A 22703-nucleotide genomic window follows, 5' to 3' on the forward strand; every position below is an offset into this window, starting at 1 on the left:
GTTTCATGGATTAAAGTTGAGCTGATTTGTTAAAATTGCACCAAGGTTTGATAGTGTTGCTGAATTTTAATGTTGTTATTGTCACTGAAGTAAAAATTCTGGCACTGTGACAACACTAGTTATACTTAACAGCCGATTAATTTATCTGAGCATATGAGGCAACATCAACAGCATGTGTGATCACATAACTTGTTGATGTTGTGCCATTTTACTGCCATTAAACTCAAATTGCTGGCATTAAAATGCCCGCTGTTTATAACACACAGGTTTGAGCCGATGTGTTGTGGTAATGCTGAATATTTTGGTGTGGTTTCATTTGTATTTGTGCAACAATTATTTTACTACTGCAGAGAAAAAGCGAAGACTGCTAATACTTTACCATGCTTCTGGAGAGAATAAAATATGGGTGCAAAGTCATAGCAATGTCAGGAACTGCTATATAATTGCTCAGACACAAGGCATTATATTTTGAGGCTTTTTCAAACATATTTGCAGAAAGAGTAATATATGTGAGATCATTAAGTGATGTGGAGTCAACCAGCATGGTGACAAACCTTTCATAAGCCTGACCTTGAAAACAGCATTATGCAACATAATCTTTTAAGTATCTAAAGTGATTCAGCTGCTAAAGTATCAACAATGATTCAGCTCTTGAATTATTCCCCTTCATTGCCACTCTTTGCTATACATCCTCCACTGTATTAGCATGTGACCTCGGTCCACTTCCACTGAAGTCGAGTCGCATAAATGAGCCAGGAGAATTCATTTTGGCACCATTTTGTGAGTGTTTCACAGAGAAACGCTGGACCCCACACTCACCTCTGATGAGCATGCTTGTAAGTACAAGTGGATAATCAGACACTAAGATGTCCTTTTCAAAAAAAAAGCTTTTGACAGGTTTAAAAGCTGATGTGTGTATCAGCTCAGACGTGAGATAATCTTCTCATAGTACACAGCACACTTATCTGTGAAGACTGGGTTTATTTTGGGCAATTTAGTTTGACAAGGAAAACCTTTGTGGTGTTTTTCTTTGAAATCCAAACAAAAAATGAGCCTTTTAAGAGGATTTCTTTCTAGAAAGTGAGAAACAGAACATCCCAAGAATGGCGCAGTTCAGATTCTTTCTGAATCGGATGCTGTATATGTCCTTCTTTTTCTATGGCAAAGAAACAAAATTATTTTCGTCACTATAGTGATTGGCTTACAGCTGGCATGGTTAAACCCATTTGCGAGGTTTGAGGGTTTGATTGAGCTCATGCTGGTGATGTTTAATGAAAAGCATCAGAATTATTTAATAATCAAAATCCATTAGCAATGTACATCCTACAAAAAACTAAAAGAATGGTGTGCTCTGTGAAAACGTCTACATCTAAACCTTAGCTTCCAATACTGTTTCAGTATCTATGCATGCACTGCGTATCTGGATCAGCGTCTTATATCCATATGTCTGTGTGATATCTTACATGTGGGTTTAGTACAATGAGCTTGTGCTGCAAAAATCATGGAGCGTTGTCTCACCATGAGTGTCATTTTTTTCTTTATCAAATTCAATTATCGAACAGTACGCAGCTGCATAGTGTGAATTTACTGTCCCGTAAAAAAATCAAACACAGCGAGAGCCAAATCACTCTGTTAGAGACAGATACTGAGGAGAGGGAGAAATGTTAAAACAAACATAGATGGATCTTCCCACTCCACTTGAATGTGAGGCTTTTCCGACAATGCAGAAAGCACACTGAGTAAACAGCTATTTGTCTGTTCAGTGACAAAAGTAAACAAGGAGAAATCTTTGTGTTTGATTTTCATGTTGTTGTTTTTTCAGTACCTCTGTCTCCTCCAGTGAAGCATTTGAATAAAGGATGGCTACTGAGCTGACCCACGGATCAGTGAAGCCAACACAGCATGCTCATTCATAAATAAATTCCAGGGATTCTTCGTAGAGCTTTGGGTTGATGCTTTGGAATCCAAACAAAACTATTAAACTGTGTTTCATGGAAGAAATAGTTTTTGACTTTTTTGTATGATTGTGTTTGAACAGAATCATGTTTTTTGTCCTGTTACTGCTGAAAAAAATGCATATATTTGACTCTCCAGAGAATCAAATATTGCATATTGAACTTGAAAGTCTGTTTTAAGTTTAATGTACAAGATATATCTTTGAAAGTTGGTTCCTTTGCAACCAAAACACAGAATGAGCTTTTCATAAATTTAAATCAAAATCTTCTATAGTTTTATGAGGGCATTTCAATTCTGCACAAAACCATGCCAGAAAAGAGTGGACACAGTGTAATCCACACACGCACACTATTGCTGAGTTGCCAGACAAGAATAAGCAGCCTTTGTCATGTGTACATTAAAGATGAACCCTCCATCAGAAGTGATCATTGAAGGCTCCCCTCCCTCTTACTTCCCGTCCCTGCCTGCCACTCTTCAAACAGAGCCTTCAAGGTGCATGGCTTCGGGGCCGCTTCCTTACCTCGTCCTGAAGTTAGCCGGGTGTGGATGCCCATCATACAAAGATAAAAAGTCATATTCCTCCTCCACTGCGAAAGATTGAAAAACTATATGAATCCTGCTCCCCTCCTCAGCAACAATCACCCAGGTACAGTTCGCTCCATTTGGATATCCATATGGAAACCCGGGGCTTTCTATTGTCCCATTCCTCCCTTTTAAAGTGCCTCCGCAAGTATGGATAAAACCTGGAAAGAAAGGAAAACACAAAGTCATTATCAAACACAGTGGAGGAGATAAAGATAACAAAATGCTTTTCAACAACTAAAGAAAAGGAGTAAATTGTAGAGATCCCTACAGAAAATGTACTTAATTTTGCCTGGTGAACACGTTCAAGCGGCAATAAATAAACAGAATGGCTTTAAAACTTTTAAATAGGCCTGTACAGATGCTATTCCAAGTTAACATTTTTATTGCAACAACTGTGTGCACCCTGTAAAGTCCAGGTGCAATATTTCTTCACCTGAGAACAAATTGTTTGTAAAATCCACATTGTTCTCAGCTGGCAGAAGCTGTAAGGGAAATCTGGCAACCAGCTGAATAAGAGCCAAGCTCTGTGCTTCCATTTATGCTTTCAGTTCCCCTTCAAATTAAAAAAAAAAAAGGAATAGGCTGCAACAACTACTGCTGTCATTACGGAGGAGAAATGCATAATTGAGGACTACAGTGATGTTTTTCAATGTTATATCGAACAAAAAGCTAGTGATGTATCATTACTGCCCACTTCTTTCCGGTGGGTCAGAAAGCCCAGGAGACAAGCAACAAGCAAGGTCTTCCAATTTGGTGCCACAAGCCCTTAACACTCTGTTTCACAGCCCACACAATATATATCTTTGCACCTAGCTGCACTGGCTCGCTGAAAATCAATACCCATGACATATTAGGTTAAGCATTATACTATCATTCTCAGACTGCAATAATCTGACTGCTTGGCTAACCTTTGTGGCGTTCATGTAAATGAGCAAATGTGCCACAGCTAAGTAACTCTTGCTCAAACACAAACATAATCTGTCTCACTCATGCACAGACATTTACAGTAGGCTACCCCTTTTCCCACACGATCACACATATTCTTTCATATTTCCACACCCGGTGTACTCCCACACTTACCCAAACAATGTCTGAGATGGTACCATACACACTGTATCATACCAGGAAAAAAACATGCCATTTTCTGTGATGCTATCTTACACGTTGTCTAATGAAATGCAAACTTAATTAAGATGCATGGTTTACCCACCCACAATTTACTCCTAGTGTAATTAGCTTTTCACACTCGGTAGGAAAAGGATGTTTTGCATAGTGTTGGTCATACACGTACTGCAGTATATGGAGGAAAGCAAAACACACAGATTGCTCTGCAGCTATGTATCTGGAATGGCCTCTAACTCGGAAAGCAGTGGCAATTTTTCCTGATAATGTGTACGCCTCGTTATAAATTGATGTGAGCAAACAAAATGTTAAACTCTGAGACAAACTGACAATTAATTTCCCTCTTGTCAAGCTGTTTCATTATTTCTGGACAAAGCCTCGCAGCTGTTTATATTTCATACAAAAAACAACTCTGTTATCACAAATATGATAATTTTCTGGGACATTTTTTCCCCCACAATCTTTACATCTTGCAATACCTTCAGGATATTATCCTCACAGGGGGTCCTGACCTGGAGTCCCTGACAGTAAAGTATATCTGCACCTATTGTCCAGATAGCTGACCTGCCCCCGAGACCAATACACTCCTCCTGTATCCAGCGATCAAGTGGCCTGACCTTCTTATAGATGCAGTCATGGATCCAGTCGACTGTGCATCATGCCCATACAGGTTTATGATGTTGTGTCTGGTGATGAGCTGCTGCTCTAAATGCAGTGAGGAAAAATTCTCGCCAAGGTTTGTTGCATGTCTAAGTTGCAATTATTTCCGCCACCATTGAGCAAACAGGGTGATCATGGCAAATTTGTAACATTGATGCGCCCCGCCTACAGGTTCAACATGATCCAACCTGTGACACAGTGCATTATTGCAGCTTTCAAGTGCTCTCGGGAATATCATGTTTACCAGGACAGCCCTTGTCACTGATCCAGCAAAGCTGTCAGTATGACTGGAAAAGAGTGGATGAGTAATTGTAAAGTGGCAACATGTCTGACCAACAGAGACCATGATATTAATTGTTGCCTGGTGGTCTTTTCATAGGGTTTCGTCGCATGAGTTGTCACAGTCTCGAATTTAATGAGCTAAAATAGAGCGTACCTGTTAGATGTCTGATCCACATTTTTACAAAGATGCCACCAACATATTTTCCCAGCATCTACATTTTGCTTGTGTTTCCAACTAAAAGCAATTGATAGCTTGACTGGGTGTATGCAAGACAGCTTAGATGAAAGGTTGCAGCTAATGAAGAGCACTTGAAGACATGGCAGAATGATCCACACCCACACTGGCTATTTAAAATGGCCTTGCAAAAGAAGTTTGAGAAAGACATGCCCATTACTGAAAGTGGGCCCACCAAAAGCTGCTGCAGTAGTTACAGTTAAGATTTAATTCACCTCTGTAAAAACAGGAGTAGCAGATCATCATGAGGGCAGAGATGCATAACAGCACACTATTTGGATACTGGTGTGCAGCTTCAGTCTATTGTTTTTCATAGAATGTCACCTCCTCCATTTTTATGAGCAAAATTATGAATGCATTTTCCAAAACAAAACTTTAACCTAGCCATGGCCATAGGATGATGCAACTGTACTAAATATCCAACAGTAATGGCGGCAGAAACAAAGATGCATTCAGTTAACTTTTACGAGGAGTCGGAAACAGTTGCATAACGCCTTCTGTGTCTCTGGAGGGTGCTTTCTAAAGTCTAAAAAAAACCCTGATAATGTCATCAGGCTTATCTCAGTGTGAGGTTTAATTGGAGGTGTAGGGTTTAAAGGAGGTGAACATTTAGGAGGCAGGCAGGGTCTAATAAAAGATGCTATTCAGATGCTTCATGGGAAAACACGGTTTTGGAACACGATTGGTTGTGACCCCAGGTGACCAATATTAAATGTCAGGACAATGTCTAATGCCAATGTCAATTTGATGTAGAACACTGAAAACAGATGACGTTGATATTTTGTTGGTTTTAAGTTGTCTTGTTGAGTCACCAAAATTTAGACTCACAAGTCAGTCTTCAGACGCTTTGCTTAACTAAATCAGAAGGCGGAGATCTCTGATTGTCTGGTGGCGAGACTACCAAAATCTGACGCCCTCTAAACTTCTACGTCAACACCATCATGAAGTTCAATACCAATATTTAGCCATAAGATATGAAGAACAAAATCCATCGTCTCCAAAATGTCATAATGTTAACGTCCATGCGACATGGAATTATATCATTGATAGAGATTTATATGTCAACCCAATTTTCATTCCAACCAAAGTTTTACATGAGTCCAATGCAAGAGTCCAATGTGACTCTGATGTCATACTGACACCTGGTGCCAGCTGGATTAAAGTCAAGATATCTCTTTGCTCCCCCTTTGCTTTGATTTAACAATTCTTTTTTTTCTTTTTTTTCTTATCTGTCTCTCGTGAGTCCCCTTTATTATGGAAATGGTGATACTAAATCGCTGGAATATCCCTTTAAATGTTACAACAGAAAGATCACTGCAACACTTTTCTTGATTTGATGTCTGTTTAAGCAAGACTGTTTAAACAGCCAAGTAAAAAATATATGAACCCAGAGACATAAAGTTTTAATCACTGCTACATAACCATGAGCACAAGTAATGAAAACTAGACTTGCAGTGAGGTTATCACACAGTTTGGTAACTGCGGCTAACCATTGTAGGACAACATGAACCAGGAGCAGTCCCAGTTGAGGATATCAGCAGAGCACAGAGAGAAGACCCTGAACCTTGTGTGGGGCTTAGTAGTAATTAAACCCACCTAAATTTAGAAAGCAAAAGTCAATTATTACTGCTTTTATGTGAGGCTCTCTTGTGTCACCCAGAGTCTAGAACTACAGTAAGGACAGCACCCACAGCGCTCTGTTAGTCCCTGAGATATTTCAGTGTTTGTCAAGCATTAGATGATTAATGTTCAGAGCAATGCTGTTGGTGTGAACTGCTTAGCCATGTTTGTGTGGCTGATTGTTCTGATGTCCTGAAGATGACAGAACAGATGCTCATTGCGGAGATATCTATGTCCCTCTTTCCGCCTCTCTCCCGCTCCTTTTTTTCCCTTCTCAGATCTATGTATTCCTTTCATCCTTCAGCGTTGCTGCAACTCTCTCACCTCTTCCTTCCCACCCTCTCTTCATCTCACTCAACTCGTTCATTCACTGCCTCTTCAGCCAATCGTCTCCCCCTTATCTATTGCCCCCCTTGTTTCTTTTTCTCCATAAGCTATCCATTATGAATTAGAATCCCCCTTTTCAATGCAATGAATCATAGGAGCTTGTAATATGTTAAGCACCGTCATCTCCATAAAAGCCACATCTATAAAAAGAACATTGTTGTAAACATTTAGCTTGTTACTTCAAAGGGAACATGGAGGGAAACGACAGCATGTGTTTCCTTGTACAAGAGAGAGGACATGCATTAAATCCATTCACCACTTACACCTACAGTGTGTCTTCTTTGAATTCCACTGTCACCACTTAGTCGCCTATCCCGACCTCCATCATCATTTCAACTGGAAAACGCACTCCCCGGGGTTTTCTCCGACCCCATGTTAGTGCCATGCCGCAACATCAACCATAAATTGTGATGAGAAACCAAATTAACAACATGCTGTGATTGCGCAGTGGGGAAAATGCGGTTCAGAAATATGAATCAGTATCACAACGCACAAGTCCCTGAAAAAAACCCAGGCCTCAGCAGGCAGCCATACTGGCTGACAGACAGCTCAAGAACGGTCCCAGCTGTTCCTCAAATAGTTACATTTACCACTGGCCTTTTGGATATACACACAAATACCACATTTCCACTGCGCCACACCTTTGATGCTTGTAACTGCTTGTTAAGCTTGCTGTGCAAAATGCAGACAGGAAAATGACAGTTGTCTCCCGTCCTGATGAGAAGGTGTTTGTCTCTTTGTCAGTCTGAATTGAATGTGTGTGTTTATTTTGCAAGTACATGCATATTTATATGTGTTGTAGGCCTTGCGGAGTCTCTCACTAATGCAAGGGGTGAAACAAGACGACTGAAAGTGATTCTCTCCTCTTTGCCCAGTGAATACAAAGATTTTGAGGAGAATGAACCAGGTAATGAACCACAGTGCTGTACCCTGTGTGGAAAGGGAATGAGATTGATTTTGTAAACAAAATACATTATGCATCATAGAGAGTATCGATAATAGAATTTGTTTCAGGCTAAATACGTTATTTAAGGTTCGCTGTAAGCATGGAAGAACATTGTGGCTTCCCAGTACATGAGCTAGCGTTTGACGGGATAGGTGCCCCCTAAAAGAAGTAAACAGCCAATATGTTGTCCTCCAGTATTAATGCAGATTTGTAGTTGTGCCATAAAGAGAAATGATTATGTGCAGCAGGAGAGGAGAGGCGGAGTCATTTACTGCCATCCAAATTATTATGAGTGACAAACAGACCATTGGGTAATGGATGATTGCTGATGGGAAAGAAAGATTGCCCATCCCAATCGACTATTTTTGAACAGACTGTGATTAAACGGGCTTGAAAAATAAATATTCACAGTTTGACCTGCTCCCTTAAGGTAGTTGCTTCTGGATCTCACAGGGCAGATTTAACTGGCAGACACTTTTCTTCCGCCGGCGGTGAAACTGTTGAATTCTGATGAAAGACTGCAGCTCTTAGTTTGGCAAGTTTATTGTGTTCCATTTGGTATAGATTGTCCCTAAACCATATTGAATTTATCTGCAGTCTATTGAGCTGTATTTGTCTTTTATCGACCGTCTATTGTCTCCAGTTTATGCGGCAGCCTGCATGTCCAAAACAATTTCTCCAATGAGACAATAAAGTTTATCTAATCTAACAAAACCTTGTGGCTTAGAGCAATCAGAGTAATATTGAAATGGAAGTTTTTATGCCCTGATTAATGGCATTCAATGTACTGGCAATAAAAGGAATGTTGTAGCGCCCCCCTTTGGCATCAGTCAGTGCCAACCTAATGGGGCAACAATGCATATTTTTCTCAATGTGACATTTAGGTTGTGAAGTAAAGATTCTTTGGTCAGTTGATCAGTTACTTGCAAACAGTGAATGCAACACCATTGAAACATTACATATTGAAGACAATTTGTTCAAAGGTTAGCAACATGTCTTAACCTCATTGTGATGTATGGACACAAAATAGCAAGAGGACATCAGCTGTAGGGCTTTTTGTAAGGACATTTGGCAAGGTCTATAGAGCACGGTAAATGGACTACACAAAGTCTACAGTGTCAGAAGAAAGGATGCTAAAATGTCAAAGTGTACCATTATGTTCCAGTCATTTGGCAGATGCTTTTGACCTGTGCAACTTAAATTCTGTACATCAGAAACAATTCGGAGTTGGCTGTCTGGCTTAAGGTCACTTCAACAAGTGGACAGGAAGAGGTTGAGCCACCATATGACTAATGGCCAACATGCTCATACCACCAGAGCTACCTTTTTGTCTGCTGCTATGTGTTTGTGTAGTGCACTGAGCCTCGAGACCAAAGAAAGCAGAGGTGGAGTGGTGCCTTTAGTGTCTGAGCTCTGACACACTCATAAGATGTTTATGTTTCAAGGCCAATTAGACTTCCTCTCCTAAAAAACCTAAGCATTTCACTAAGTGCTTTCTTACAGCACCACGGTATAATTCAGGTTATTATGTATTATTACTTTCTGTGTTTAAGCTTCATTTAAGATCATTTGTGGCTTTTTATCTTTAACCTGCTATTTAAATAGATAATATACCTGTTTGTTTGTTTGTTTGTTTGTTTCTGAAGATAACAGGGTTAAGCAGAGACTTGTAATGAGCCTCAGTGTCCCCCAGTGTTTTGACAGTTAACTTAGACTTGCAATAAGTGACTTATTATAATCTCTGGCACAAACAGTGTGTGTGAGGTGATATACATAATGCACCCTTACACCTTTTTCTCTGAGTCATATAGATATATTTACTGAAATATACTGAATATGAGAAAAGCGAATAAAAAGAAGCATATAAATACTTCTATGTAAATATTTTGTGTTTTTAATCAATATTGACTGTATAAGGATGCATGGATAATGATAAGGACTTAAATGCACATACTCTTGCTGTGAATAAATGTTCAAACCAGTTTGGCTCAAATCAGTACCTGATTACATGAAAAACTAAACAATACTAAAATGCACAATTTCAGACTTCTAAAAAAAGAAACAAGCCTTGATTTGGACCACCAGTCGATCTATGCATGAAAAGAGTTTTGCCTTCACCCTTCATACATCACAGTATCTTTCTTCAAACAAATCCTAAGCCCAATATCCACAAGCCTACTGAGCTATGCGCTTTCAAGCTCCTCTTCTTGATTTATTTTTGGCATGTATTATTTTCTCTCTCTGCTTGATACTCCATTTTCCTTGCGATTGACTGTAGTGTATGCTTAGTCAAGGACACCTCTTCTTCCGCATGGCATGTCATCATTGTTCACGATGATGGCCTATCACAGACAGAAGGGGGGAAGGCGACAGCACCGGTCCTAGCAATCAAAGTTAAAGTACAAAAAACCCAGCACTGATTTGCACCTGACCTTAAAGGTGAGTCAGACAATATAGAGATATCCATCAGCGGGGCCTGGTTACAGAGCACCCACCGGAAAGATTGAGCCCTTACCAAGCAAAAACAAAGGTCAGCAAACATCCTGGTAGGTTTCATTCGCTGCAGAGCATCCACACCTTTTACAAAACACAACAAAGAGAAACTGAACTGTTATACATAGGTGCTCCCTTGAGTATTGATTTTATAAAGTCCCGAAAAAGAAGAGGAAATTAAAATTATAGATTGTGTTGAACATTGAGGATAACCATTGATCAAAGGAAATGTGTAGAGGAGTAAAAAAATAAAACCTATTGTGGCCTGTCTGCTGTCATACCATCAGATCATGAATCTTCAGGGTTTGCCCCATATCAAATCAGAGCTGCTGCAGCACTTAGGCGTTATATTTAGAGGTAATTTTGTTTTTAGAAAACCAAGCACTTTTCTCTTAGATCCATGACAAGCTGTACTCTTAGCCACAGACATAAAATATGGAGGGAAGAGAAAATAATTTTTCATCAGCACAACCAGGAATACAACAATGATGACTGCAAGGGTCTAGACAGCAACCTTAGTAGACAGAAATCTCAAATTGATGTCCCCAAAGAGAAGGGTTTTATCTGCATGGCTGTGCTGCACCTTCACAATTCATACTGATAGAATGTGCATAATCGCAGCCCCTCACTATGCTTGTCTGCATGCTTGATGAAAGGGAAATGGGCTCCATACAACAGAAACAGAAAAGAGGCTTTCTAGAGAATGACTATTACCTCATGAGTGTGTCACTGCAATTTGGAAAAGGGCTCTGAAATATTCCATTTGGTGGTTTTAAATTGCCAACCACTGAGGTGAGAAATACTAAAATCAAATACACTGCCACACTGAAACACAGCTGGCACGTGCACAAATACACACACCAAACACACACGCCACTGCACAAGGAAATAACAGAAGTTGTGAGTCTGAATAGCCAAGTGTAATAACTGTTTGCGAGCGTCTGCGTGCTGCTGGTGCTTTAGCCACTTCCCAGCAGATACAGTATTTTATGGCTAGACACCAATACCTCCTCAAAGAGCTACTGAGCCATATTGCACCTGATGCCAGGCCACCACTGTGAGAGCTGCTGTACAACACAAAACTGTGAGCCAACAACACATCTAATAGGACGCCTGTCTCTCTAGCCTCCAATCTTCCAAACAAACAATAACATCAACACTTCACTTTCCCCTGAAAAAGGAGAGAAGCAGAGAACAAGAATCTTTTTCTGTCTAAAGACAAACACAGGGGCTGGAAAAATACTTGGCTGTTTTTCACTCTCCAAGTAAACATCTTCTTCCACTTAACAGCCTGTTCACTTAGTGAGGGCATGTTTTTGATGCAAAGCTACCTCATGGATCCCACTTGAACCTCAATCACAAACTTACAAAACTGCCTCATTAACATTTAGCTAACTGCTGATTCTCCAGAAATTGTTAAACCTGCGCCACCTGTTGGAAAGAAAAGTAATGGCGGCAGGAGTTTACCTGCAAATATAGACATGTTGATCTCGCCACCTACAGGTAGAGAGAGTGATGGCTTCAACAATTTTGCACTATGTGGAGGCAATGAGTGTTACAGTGTTATTGTATTTGTATGTTTTGGGAGTATCCCATCAATGATTTGACCTGTTAGTTAGTCATGCTAATCTGCAGTGTTAATCATAAATATGCGCAGTCTGTGGCTGTAAAACACCCAAAGGTTCGAAAATGAATTTCAGTTTCCCTTTCTATATATCTAGCATTTAGACTCAAAGGTCCAGCGTGTAGGATTTAGGGCCATCTAGTGGCAGAAATGGTACATAACACTCATAACTATGATTTCTTTAGTGTATAATCACCTGAAAATGAGAACTGTTGTGTTTTTGTTACAGTAGAATGAGTGGTTTATATCTACATATGCCGTGGGTCCTCTTTCATTGAGTCCGCCATGTTGTTCTACAGTAACCCAGAGTTGTCCAGAGAGTGGACAAATCAAACACCCGGCCAATCGATAAATGGACTAATCAGTGCAGCTCTTACTCAAGTTTTGGTCAACCTACATTGCTAATTTTCTTTGGGGCCTCTGCATAATCTCCTCGGCTTTTTTTCCATTAACAAATATAATTTAGATAAGACCCTTTTCCTCCGGCCATTGAAAAAACACTGGAAGTCAGAGGACACACAAGGACACTCCAAGCAGTGTGGACTGCCTTAGTAGAATTCAGTAGAAAATATAAACATCAGCTATAAATACACACAATCACAGAAAGTCAACACTGCAGTTGTTACACTCATTACCTGTAGGTGGCACAATAAAAAAGCTATTACTTTACTATCTATTGCTATTACTCCTACTGTCATTGCCTTCAGATTCAACAGGTTGGACTGGAACTGCAGGTCTAAAACTGCTGCCACTGCAGTTTGATGATATTGGCTCGGTCTAGATTCAGCTTCTTCGTATCAGTGACACTGTGTGTCCTTGATAATGCTCTCATGACCAACATCTAGCCTGGTTCTAAACTGAGAGTGGACACAGATCGATGAATAAGTGCTTTTAATAAATGCGCTTCCACAGGCCAGGGCTACATATCAATGTACACAGCATGGCATCTTAAAATCAGATTATTAGTGAATCAATTATTTTTTAGTATGAACAGGAGTAGCCTGAATGTGTTTTCTCGCATGTTGAAAAAACATGGCATGACACATTTCTGCTACTTTATTCCTAACAAGGGATGCTCACAAAAAAAATCAACCCGATGGTTAAATTAACAGTAATAGAGCATTTATGAAGAAATCAATAATTTCCAAAGCTGCTGATCTGAGAGCCTCTATGGTCTACCTGTCTACGTTTATTTTCTAAGTAGATGAAATACGCATTATGTAGCACTGCCTCATCGACGCTAATAACAAAATAGTTTAGTTGAGAGTCTAAACAGGTATCTGTTAATCTATCCACACCTATCATTTTAATTGCTGTGGAGTATACTGTGGAATCACGGCAGCCTCCAATAAGCAGTCTAACTATTCAATTACCTTCACACCCCCCCAGCCCCCACCCCCCACTTTGTTTCCCTGCCCATGCTTTGCCCCTGCCTGCTCTCCTGTCACATATCAAAAATCCAGGCGACAGCCACAGACACAAACAAGAGCACCAGTGGTCACTGCCAAGGAAGATTCACAAAGTTACGTGGGTCACAGGTTATGAAGTGAATTATTCTGTAAATACAGTATACTGTGGTGACAATTCTTCATGAGATTAATGGGAAAACTATCCAAAGGTATGGATATTAATGTGCTTCAATTAACATATAGGAAATACATAGGGGATTTCATGTGCAGCAATGTAGTTACTGATTTATTTGTTGCATCTCACTTAAAATAAATAATAATAGTTGCTACTAAACAAACAGCTACTTCACAAATTAATCCCCATGATTGCAAATTTCTTATTTGTCAGGGTTTCTAGATTTTAACGTCATGGTTAAGGCTGTAAAATAGAATGCATTTTTATCTGGGAGTATGCCTCCACCCCGTTAACAGAACTTAATCCTCCCTGAAACCTGCACCTGAGGTGGAGAAGACAGTCCACCTTGAATCTGTAGCCTTGACTCTGGAAGCAGCAGCTGCTCAGCCTATTACATTTAATCTCAACAAACGGTGAGCTATTTTTCCTCCTGAAGACAAGATATTGCCAATCTCTCTCCCCCAAGAGTACTGCTTATATTAAAACTGATACCTGAGAAGAACTGACTTAATCAGAACCAGCAAACTATATCCAACCTGTCAGCAACATCTAAGAGCCTGGCCCAGGCCTAAAGCCATGGGCGGGAGGCCAATGGGTGAACTGAGTATTACTATGGTACACACCACGGCTATCCAGTGAGATGTCAGCACTAAAAGAGGCATTAGGAATCCAGGGAGTAAAATTGTTTCTGTTCCAAGTTCCTTTTTCCTGGAAAATTGTTTATTGTTCCACTCAGTTCCAGTTGAATCCAAGTGAAGCTCCTGGAGACTGACCACCTTTTCTCGTACTTTTGATCTACTTCTTCTGCTGTTGTGGAGATCAGGAACCTGTGGGGCAGTGGGATAATGCCCCAAATTCCCTGTAGATAGTGTATAATTACACAGACAAATTGTAATCCTGATTAGCCCCAGCAGCCTTTCCAGCCTGTTTACATAATCACATTGAGAGAAAGTCTTCATCAAGGGCTCAGTGGCCAGATTACTGTCTGTGCAGAACCCACCTGATTACCAGCAATTAGTGACAGCTTGGTATAGAGTTTCTAAAACAACAACTACATTTCAACAAAACACGGAAGCTAGAAGGATACTGAAAAAATACAGCGTGATCACAAGACATAGAAGTGGTGGGACACAACAGATGGACAATTTTCAACAGTCTGTTGACTATCATTAATCGTTTGCTGTCATTTGACGAGCTAATGTCAGTGTGGGAAACAGGCTAGTCCCTGTGTGTACTGGTTGTCCTCTCCTGTGGTGTCCCTCCAACTTCCCATGATGATCATGTCCCCTCCCGCTTTTCCTTATCAGGTCACCACTATGACTGCCTGTATAAAGAAGTCCCAAAAAAAGAAACTGGATATTTTGGGAGATTCAGATCTGCAAAGTGGCATTTGAAATGGATCTAAAGAAAAGAAAACTGTAAAGTAACAAAACATTCATCAGTTTTAATATTCTAATAACCATAAACAATGTAAAGGGCAGATCCAGGAAGCTGTGGCCATAAATCCAATCTGGATCTTATTCACTTACACTTTGAGGATGTCTCTGCTCTCTCACATGATATTATCCACTGCTTACACAAGCATGTGTTGTAGGAATGGGGTGCTCTCAGCTGTGTGACTCTTTCATTATTGTGAACTTGATTGATCGTCGTGCAGTCGATGGAAGCAATGTGACTGTCATGACAAAAAAAGAGGCAAACGCAGCAGTGGTACCCAGAAGAAGATACAGTAAAATGCTCAATATCAGAGTAAAGGAATTCAATTTGTATTTGACCCAGGTCTTTTGCTCTATTTAAAAGAAAAAACCCAGTCCCTGCGATTTAGCTTCCTAAATTTGTCTGTGTCAAGCAGTTTTATAAGTTCCCTGAGGATTAGGTGACACAGTTGCAGTGGATGTCCTCGGTTGTTTGGTGGTGGACTGCCGCAATGAGAACATATTCACTATGCAGTTTTTTTAATTGAAAAAATTTTACTAAAATCCACTGTATAATGTGTGTGTGAGCGCCAAGAATCAGACAGGTGACTGAGATAACTTTGCAAACTGAGAATCAGAGCTGTGCACCACCCACACACATGGCTCAAAAATAATCTAATATGAAAAAGCACCTCTAGCAAAGCGGTGTTGAACAAACTTTGCTAGATAGACGCTTTTCTTTTGTTTCTTTCTTTTTTTTTTTTTTTACAGCATCATTATCTTAGCAGGAGCAGTGAGTCACAGGCCAGATCTAGTAGATATCTTTTTACTTCTGCAAACATTGTGTCACCTGTCAGAGCAGGGGAACAACAGCTGTTCCATGGTTCTTCCCTCTCGCCTCGGTCTGTGCGACTGTTTCCTTTGCTCTTTTCCAAAAGAAGACCCAAGCGTCCTCCTCCTCTCTTCCTCCCTCCCTCCCTCCCTCCCTCCCTCCTCGATCCCTGGCTGGCTGGCTCCCTAATAAGTAACAGAACTAGGAGGATTGGCAGTGGCCTCGAGGTTTGACATTGCCACAATGTGGGTGGTGATGAAACAGCACTGTGCCCGACTCTGCTCGACTCGACTTGGCTCATTCTTGGTGGGCGCTGCTACTCTGCATGCTGCACATTTCATCCACCCCCAACAGACAGACATGAGAATTACTCACAAGGTGAACAATCTGCATGTAAATTGATATCTGTGAGTGCCCATACTCAGACAGCCATACATGCGTTCAACAGATAAATGGACATGCACTCATACACACAGTGACCCTGAAAACACACACACAAACACACACACACACACACACACACGAAGAAAAACATTCTGATGGCTGGAATTGGATTTGCCTTTTTTCTTTGGCTTTAATTTTAGTTGGAAATGAGAATTTCACACAGTGAGTTTAACATTAAATACATCGTACACAAACAGATGGAAACACACACACTCACACACATACAGTACACACACTTATGTTTAGTTTTATAATCAACATGTGACTGACATTTCAAGGAAGCAACAAACTGATTTTCATACGTTTACTCTAAATGCTGTTTTAATGTCAGTGGACAATAGAGAGCAACATGGTTGCAGAGTGGCAAATGAGCAACAATTGCTTGACTGATTCTCAAAGCAGCTGTATTATGTAAATAGCATGAGTGACATTATTGAGGTAAACAAGGGGAAGAAAAACAGACAGATAAGTCCAAAGTCTGGGATTTTGTTCATGTGGTCAAAAAAGAAGACTACATTTTAAAAAACTGTATCAGAAAAGTGTCATTTCCATGGTGCTGAAATTGCCATCAGTCTGAGTTAAAATAGCTGATGCATATGAGAAATAAAATGGAATCAGCGGTTACCTCACCAGCTAGAGCGAGTATTCAAATGGGCAGACCCTGAGAAAGAGCCACTAGAATACTAACAAGCCCACCTTACACCTGCCTGCACTGGCAAGTCCGATAAACACCAGTCGACAAATTGGTTCCACACTACTAATTGCCTCGGCCCCCTAAATGGTTCCAGTAACATTTCTGATGGGGGAACTGGCCTGACGCAAATCCCACATAAATACTTGAAAACTCGACCCAGAAAAGAGAGAAGGCGGACGGCTGGAGCCGAAATAAATAAGAATCTCTTTACATCCTATAGGAAATCTGCAGTGCATGCACTTGCGCCTCAACAATTCACTAGTTAGCCTACTAAGCAAAGCAGCTCACGTAGGCTATTAGAAGAAGGGTAGGCTACCGCAAGAATATCTATTGAGCGACTCAGTCAAAGCCTGCATTGAGCGCCAAACCGGTGAAATGCGTCCCTTAAAACTCTATCCAGCAAACCGTGGTAGCCTATTTTTGCGCACGTCTGTAACGTTAAAGCTTTTGATTTCTCGCACGCACACACACACACACACACACACACACACACACACACACACACACACACACACACACCAAGGCACACCAAGCGCATCAGAAAATACAGAGGCTTGCTGCAGTGGCTCGTACCTTTCACACAAGTGAACATCAGTGAAAAGATGAGATTCCAAAAAACAATTCCCGTCCTAATCCTCATCGTTTTGGCTTGAACAAAGTCCCCTCGGCCACATTTAACGCATCTCCTGTTGAAAACGTCCCGTAGTTCAATAGATCCGTCGTAGTATCCGTCTCTGTAAATCCCCTTCATGTCCACAACTAACACATGTAACCTATGAGCATATGTTTTCTTTCTGTTGGGTTTAAGTAGATTCCCCTTTTCTCTTCTTAGAGGAGAAACAGGCAGAGCCGCCCGCCGCGCTATGTCAGCTGATAGGAGAGAAGTGAGCAAGACTGAATTTTAGGATAGGACCACAGCAACCTGGACGAGGGCTCAACCATCTCTGCTGAGAGGGGCATCAAGTGTGAGCATCTCTGGCGGTGCGCTCTCGCATCTGCTGTTCAACATCTTTCCTTTTTAATCCCTATAAACCGGCTGTGGACGGAGAGGAGTCTAGTCTACAATTTGAATGCTGCCTTTATCGATCGGCAATTGAACCACGCAGAGTGTGAGAGAAAAGGTGGTGGGGAGGGAGGGGTGGTGGTGTGGCGAGAGAGGGAGAGAGGGAGAGAGCGTCCTGTGTAAGTATGATTCGGTTGATGTGTGGCTAACAAATCATGAAGTGCGAACAGTGAGGTGTGGGTGGCAAGGGAGGAGGAGGCACGTCTTTATGGGAAGAATGTAAATCCTGGGAAAGAAATGAACTCTGTTAATGACAGCATGTGGTTTATGTGTGTGTGTGAGAGAGAGAGAGGGGGGGAGAGGGTGGGTGTGGGTGTGGAGGTGTTAGGTGAGACTCAGACAGGCAGCATCCCGTCCCGAAAGCTGATGAAAGAAATTCGCCTGGTAGGCAATCCCACCATAACTCTGATTTTCATTTTGGAGATCGAGCGGAGCTGTTATTGGGAGTGATGGGACTGGGCAATTTGCAATGCAAAGATGGGATGATGACGGCGCAAAGCGCAGCTCAGCTGCAGTGGGGCTCTTCTGCCATCTAGCTTCGGAAGAGTCACCGACCTCCACTTTGAGACGGAGAGGAAAAGGGGAGCAGTGTAGTGAGAGGCCGTGATTGCACATAGAATGAACATCATTCAGTCTATAACACATTCAAATGGAGTTTCTTCAAGACTGTGAGAAGAATGTGTGAGGCTTCTCTCTTTCATCAACATTATCTCCACACTCTTATTTAATCTAAATTAAAGTTTCTACTCTGTGAGAGCAGCAGCTTTGAAAGGAGCTTGGATATCAGGTGAGGATTAAATCAATTATGTGCATGGTTTCTGGTTTGAATATTGCCCACTTAATAATTGTCGCTGCAACGACCTCCATAGAAATCAATATCCTGTGCCCTACTATTGGCAAGATTTATTAGCGTGAAGTCAGCAGGGTGAGTTCATTAGGAAACCTAATAAATGAACCCAGAGCGTCTCTTGAGGAAGCCTGCTCAGTAACTTACAGTATGAGAGCTGTCCATGGTGCTGAAACCAGAAACTTTATACCAGAGCATCTGCTTGCAGCCACTTTTGCAAGGAAACACACTCATCCTTTCACCATTTATCCCCAGCAAATAATGCGACTCAGAATAATATACTATCACTTTATCCATACTTACATTCTTCAAACAGTTAATTAACAGATTAGAGAGAACAACCTCGCCCTCTGCCCAAAATTCCCCTCCAAAGTGCAGGCCTGCTGTCTGGATTATCATCTTTTGCATGTTTCTGTTCTGTGTCCAAGGTTAGTTGGCTAGACAGGGTAAACCTCCCACCCCTACCCCTGCTCTCCCATGGGAGGATAAATAGGAGAAAACAGCTTGATCCTGCTCTAATCTCGTCTAATTATAAGGCAGCAGAGGGCAATGGGATTGTTGTCCTTTGGCCAAATATTCAGAAAACATAATTCAACTCTGCAGGCCAAATGGTGATAAATATCTCACATATAATTGTAACGACTTGAGATTTATTTTAGATATTCTGGATTTGTAAATAGCTGCAGCACTTTATGGGTGTTGTATTTTGTGAGTTACGTTTTATTCTGTATTTATTGTGTCTTGGGTAGCTCAAAGCAATGAATTGTAGTAGTGCTTTGTGAGCGTCTCATTTCACATGTTTCTGCGGACAGCTTGATATTAATCTATCTCATTCTATCCTTACAAACTAAATCGCTACCTTGTGAGCGATAGATTTGTACCCCCGCTCTGTTTCTCCGTAGAGCTGTTTATCTGAATGGTTTATGCAGCAGGGGTAAACCACTGCGTATCTGCCAGTGTGAAGTGGAAGGTCCCTTATTCCCTCCTGGCATCAGAATTCTTCAGGTGTCTACAGGCCCAGTGGAGACTGCTGGGAATGGATTGAGGCACCAGGCAGCTTGTCTTTACCACTGTAATCGACAGGTGGGCCCAGGAGAGTGGGCTTCAGTCGTATTGATGCCTCTCGCCAGCTCTCGCTTGCTGCTTGATGAGCAATCACACTGCCTCTTCCCTGATCCTCCTGTTGTTTTCGTATGCATCTCTACGTGTGTGTGTGTGTCTATGTCAACGTAGCAGTTCATGCATGCCAAAATGAACCTATACACTATTGCATACATGTGTGCAAGCATGGTTAAGCTTCCTCTGTATGGAAGAGGCTCTGTGCAAATGTTTGCAGGCTTAATCTCATTCTGAAAGGGACTTGATGTGTTGAATGTACTTTTATGTGCTGGCCACTGCATCAGAAAGAACAGAACCAGTCGGCTAACGAGCCAGATTATCAGACAGCCAACTGAACAGCCAGTCAGATTGCTACAGTGACTGCACCAGCTCTGTGTTCCCCCTCAGGGACTCAGGCTGTTGTACTTGTGAATCTGGGCAGCATGTTCTGATTAGCAGTGGCCATGTATGAGAACTGACACCTGGGAGGGTTTTCGTGTCACACATGGGCCAAAGGTCTCTTGTCTTCCCAGAGGGGGCCCTGCGGGGGCCTCGGACAGTCTGTGAGCGTGTGTGTGCATACTGTATATGTGTATGTTATGCATGAGTACATGCACACGTGTGAATAAAAGTGTCAGGCTTTTTGTGTATACGTAACACGTTCCCTCCAGGGCTGTACACTAAAATGTGTGTATATGCCTGTTTGCATGTAGGTCTGCCGTATACTTCGGCATGCATCTAAGTTGAAATCTTCATGCCTGGGTTGTATTTTAGTTTTGTGTTTGTCTGTTTGAAGGGGCGAAGTGCAGCTGGTAGGGGGTTGATAGAGTAAGCACTGGGGTCGGATTAGCTGGCTTGACTTCCCCAGAGGAATGTGTCTGGATCTGGCCTCTCTCACACACTGCTGTTAATCCACTGCTGGGTTCTGTTGCTCCATTGCTCTGGGTCTGCTACCTCTAGCACCCAAGGGGCACTGTGAAGGTGTGTGCAGGTGAGAAAAGCAGAGGAGAGATATCTGTGACTGTGATGGTGGAGGGGGGGTGCAGAAGGACTAATGTGCGATAATGGGTATTTGGGGCAGAAAAAACATGGAGTCCAAACAAATGTCCGTTTACTATTGAATGTTTTCCTAGTGCGTTTGTGTATATGTGAGCACTGTTGAGTAATAAATGATAAATTAATAAATTCAGTCACCATGCCAGTGTGGATAATCTTTGTTCCACTCCAGTGCTTGGGGATGATGGCCCGTCACTGAACACATTTGGAGTTGGGGTTTTAAATAGAGGCGTGCTTTTCCCCTTGCACAGAATGGAACATAGATCTCACAATTACACAAAAGCGCACCTTCACACCTCATCCTGTAGCAGGTTACGTGGTGGCGTACTGACAAAAACACGCATTGACAGTTTCACTGGCATGCCTGGTGAGATCATCATCAGCGCGATGCTAGCGCTCTAGCTCAGGGCATCACTCTGAGCTATAAGTCATGGAAAATGGTTCAGTCTGAATAAATATGGATAAAAAGTGACATCGAAAACATCAAAACCATTTTTAGTCTAAGAAAAGCTTCATAAAATATGAATCCCACAATATTTTGTCTTTCCCCTGCATGACCTATTGCTTACACATGGATACATACACTTTCTCTATTTCATCTCACTCTTCTCTTTCCCAGGTCTCACCACCTTTGCCTTGTTACTACATGTTCACCACACTCGGCTGTCTTTTGCTCATTAGGTTCTATATAGGTTTCTATCAGATCCCTGCTGACTGCTCCTGCTCATGTGCCTTGTTCACACATCTGACATTAAACATTCGTAAACCTTTTATCTTCTTAGGGAAAGTCTGAAATAGCAGAGAGAAGGAGGGAAGGGGGGCAGGGGATAACAAGAAACTGGGAGAAAAAAAGGGTTAAAGGTATTGACCGAGAGATGGTGGCAAGCATAAAGGTGAGAGATAGAGAACAGATGTGAGTGAGAGAAAGACAGGGAAGGACAAACAGGCAAAAGAGGGCAGAGTGAGGATGAATAGAGGTGGCTGGCAGTGAAAAAAAAATAGGAAGAGAGACAGACAGAGGAGAGGAGCAAGGGTAAAGCATTATAATAACCAAGAGAGAAAAATAGATTTGAGGAGCACAGAAGCCAAAATAACAAGGGAAAAGTAATGAATGTGAATAACTGGGTACCAAATAAAAATGTTTATGGAAGAGATTGTGGGTGACACAAGCCGTATTTAGTATATGGGCCGGAAAACTTGGAAGTGTTTCAATATTTTTTTCATTTAAGATGGAAATTATTTCAGTGACTGATCCACAAACAACACAGGAAACTGATTGTGTGTGTTTATATTTAAGGTCAAACAATTTAAATGGGATAATTAACCAGATGGAAAGTCTTTCCATTCCAACAATAATTGGCATAAAAAAAAGCTGTTGTTCGTCAAAGTGACTCGACTGCAGCATACCCAACTTCAAAGATGGTCTCATCATATACTGAAATGTAGAATGAACAGTCTGGTGATACACAGACTTAATCATATGAATAAAAGATCAAAGGGAAAAATTGCTGATTGAGAGAGAGGAGGAGAGAATAAGCAAACGCTAGCTTTTTGATTCACTCCACGGAGGCAAAAAAAAAAAAGAGTTAAACACCTTTTTTTCGGGAGGAAAAATGCATTTGATTGTAAGTGTGGAGCAGAGACTTGTAAATGTGCTGGTGGTATTAAAAATGTGCTGGGGTTATTGAGTGAGAGGTTTTTTGACAGTCCAAAACATAATCTTGTATTCGTGACAGCCAAGACTAATCACACTGTGAAAT

At 41.4% G+C, this 22703-nt stretch overlaps 1 protein-coding gene across 2 annotated transcripts in view; it reads right to left on the reverse strand.

The window, feature by feature from the left end:
* Window positions 1-17917, reverse strand: part of LOC125892989 (CUB and sushi domain-containing protein 3-like) — a 264617-nt gene extending 246700 nt beyond the window's left edge. For both annotated transcript variants that reach the window (XM_049583381.1, XM_049583380.1), the window contains exons 1-2: window positions 17453-17917; window positions 2477-2699 (exon numbers count right to left, since the gene is read on the reverse strand). In XM_049583381.1, the coding sequence (XP_049439338.1) occupies window positions 2477-2699; window positions 17453-17630 (401 nt within the window). In that variant the 5' untranslated portion in view covers window positions 17631-17917. The remainder of the gene's footprint in view (window positions 1-2476; window positions 2700-17452) is intronic.
* Between the last annotated feature and the right edge of the window lie 4786 nt (window positions 17918-22703).

Source organism: Epinephelus fuscoguttatus, linkage group LG8 (assembly GCF_011397635.1).
Source record: "Epinephelus fuscoguttatus linkage group LG8, E.fuscoguttatus.final_Chr_v1".
Lineage (NCBI taxonomy): Eukaryota > Metazoa > Chordata > Actinopteri > Perciformes > Serranidae > Epinephelus > Epinephelus fuscoguttatus.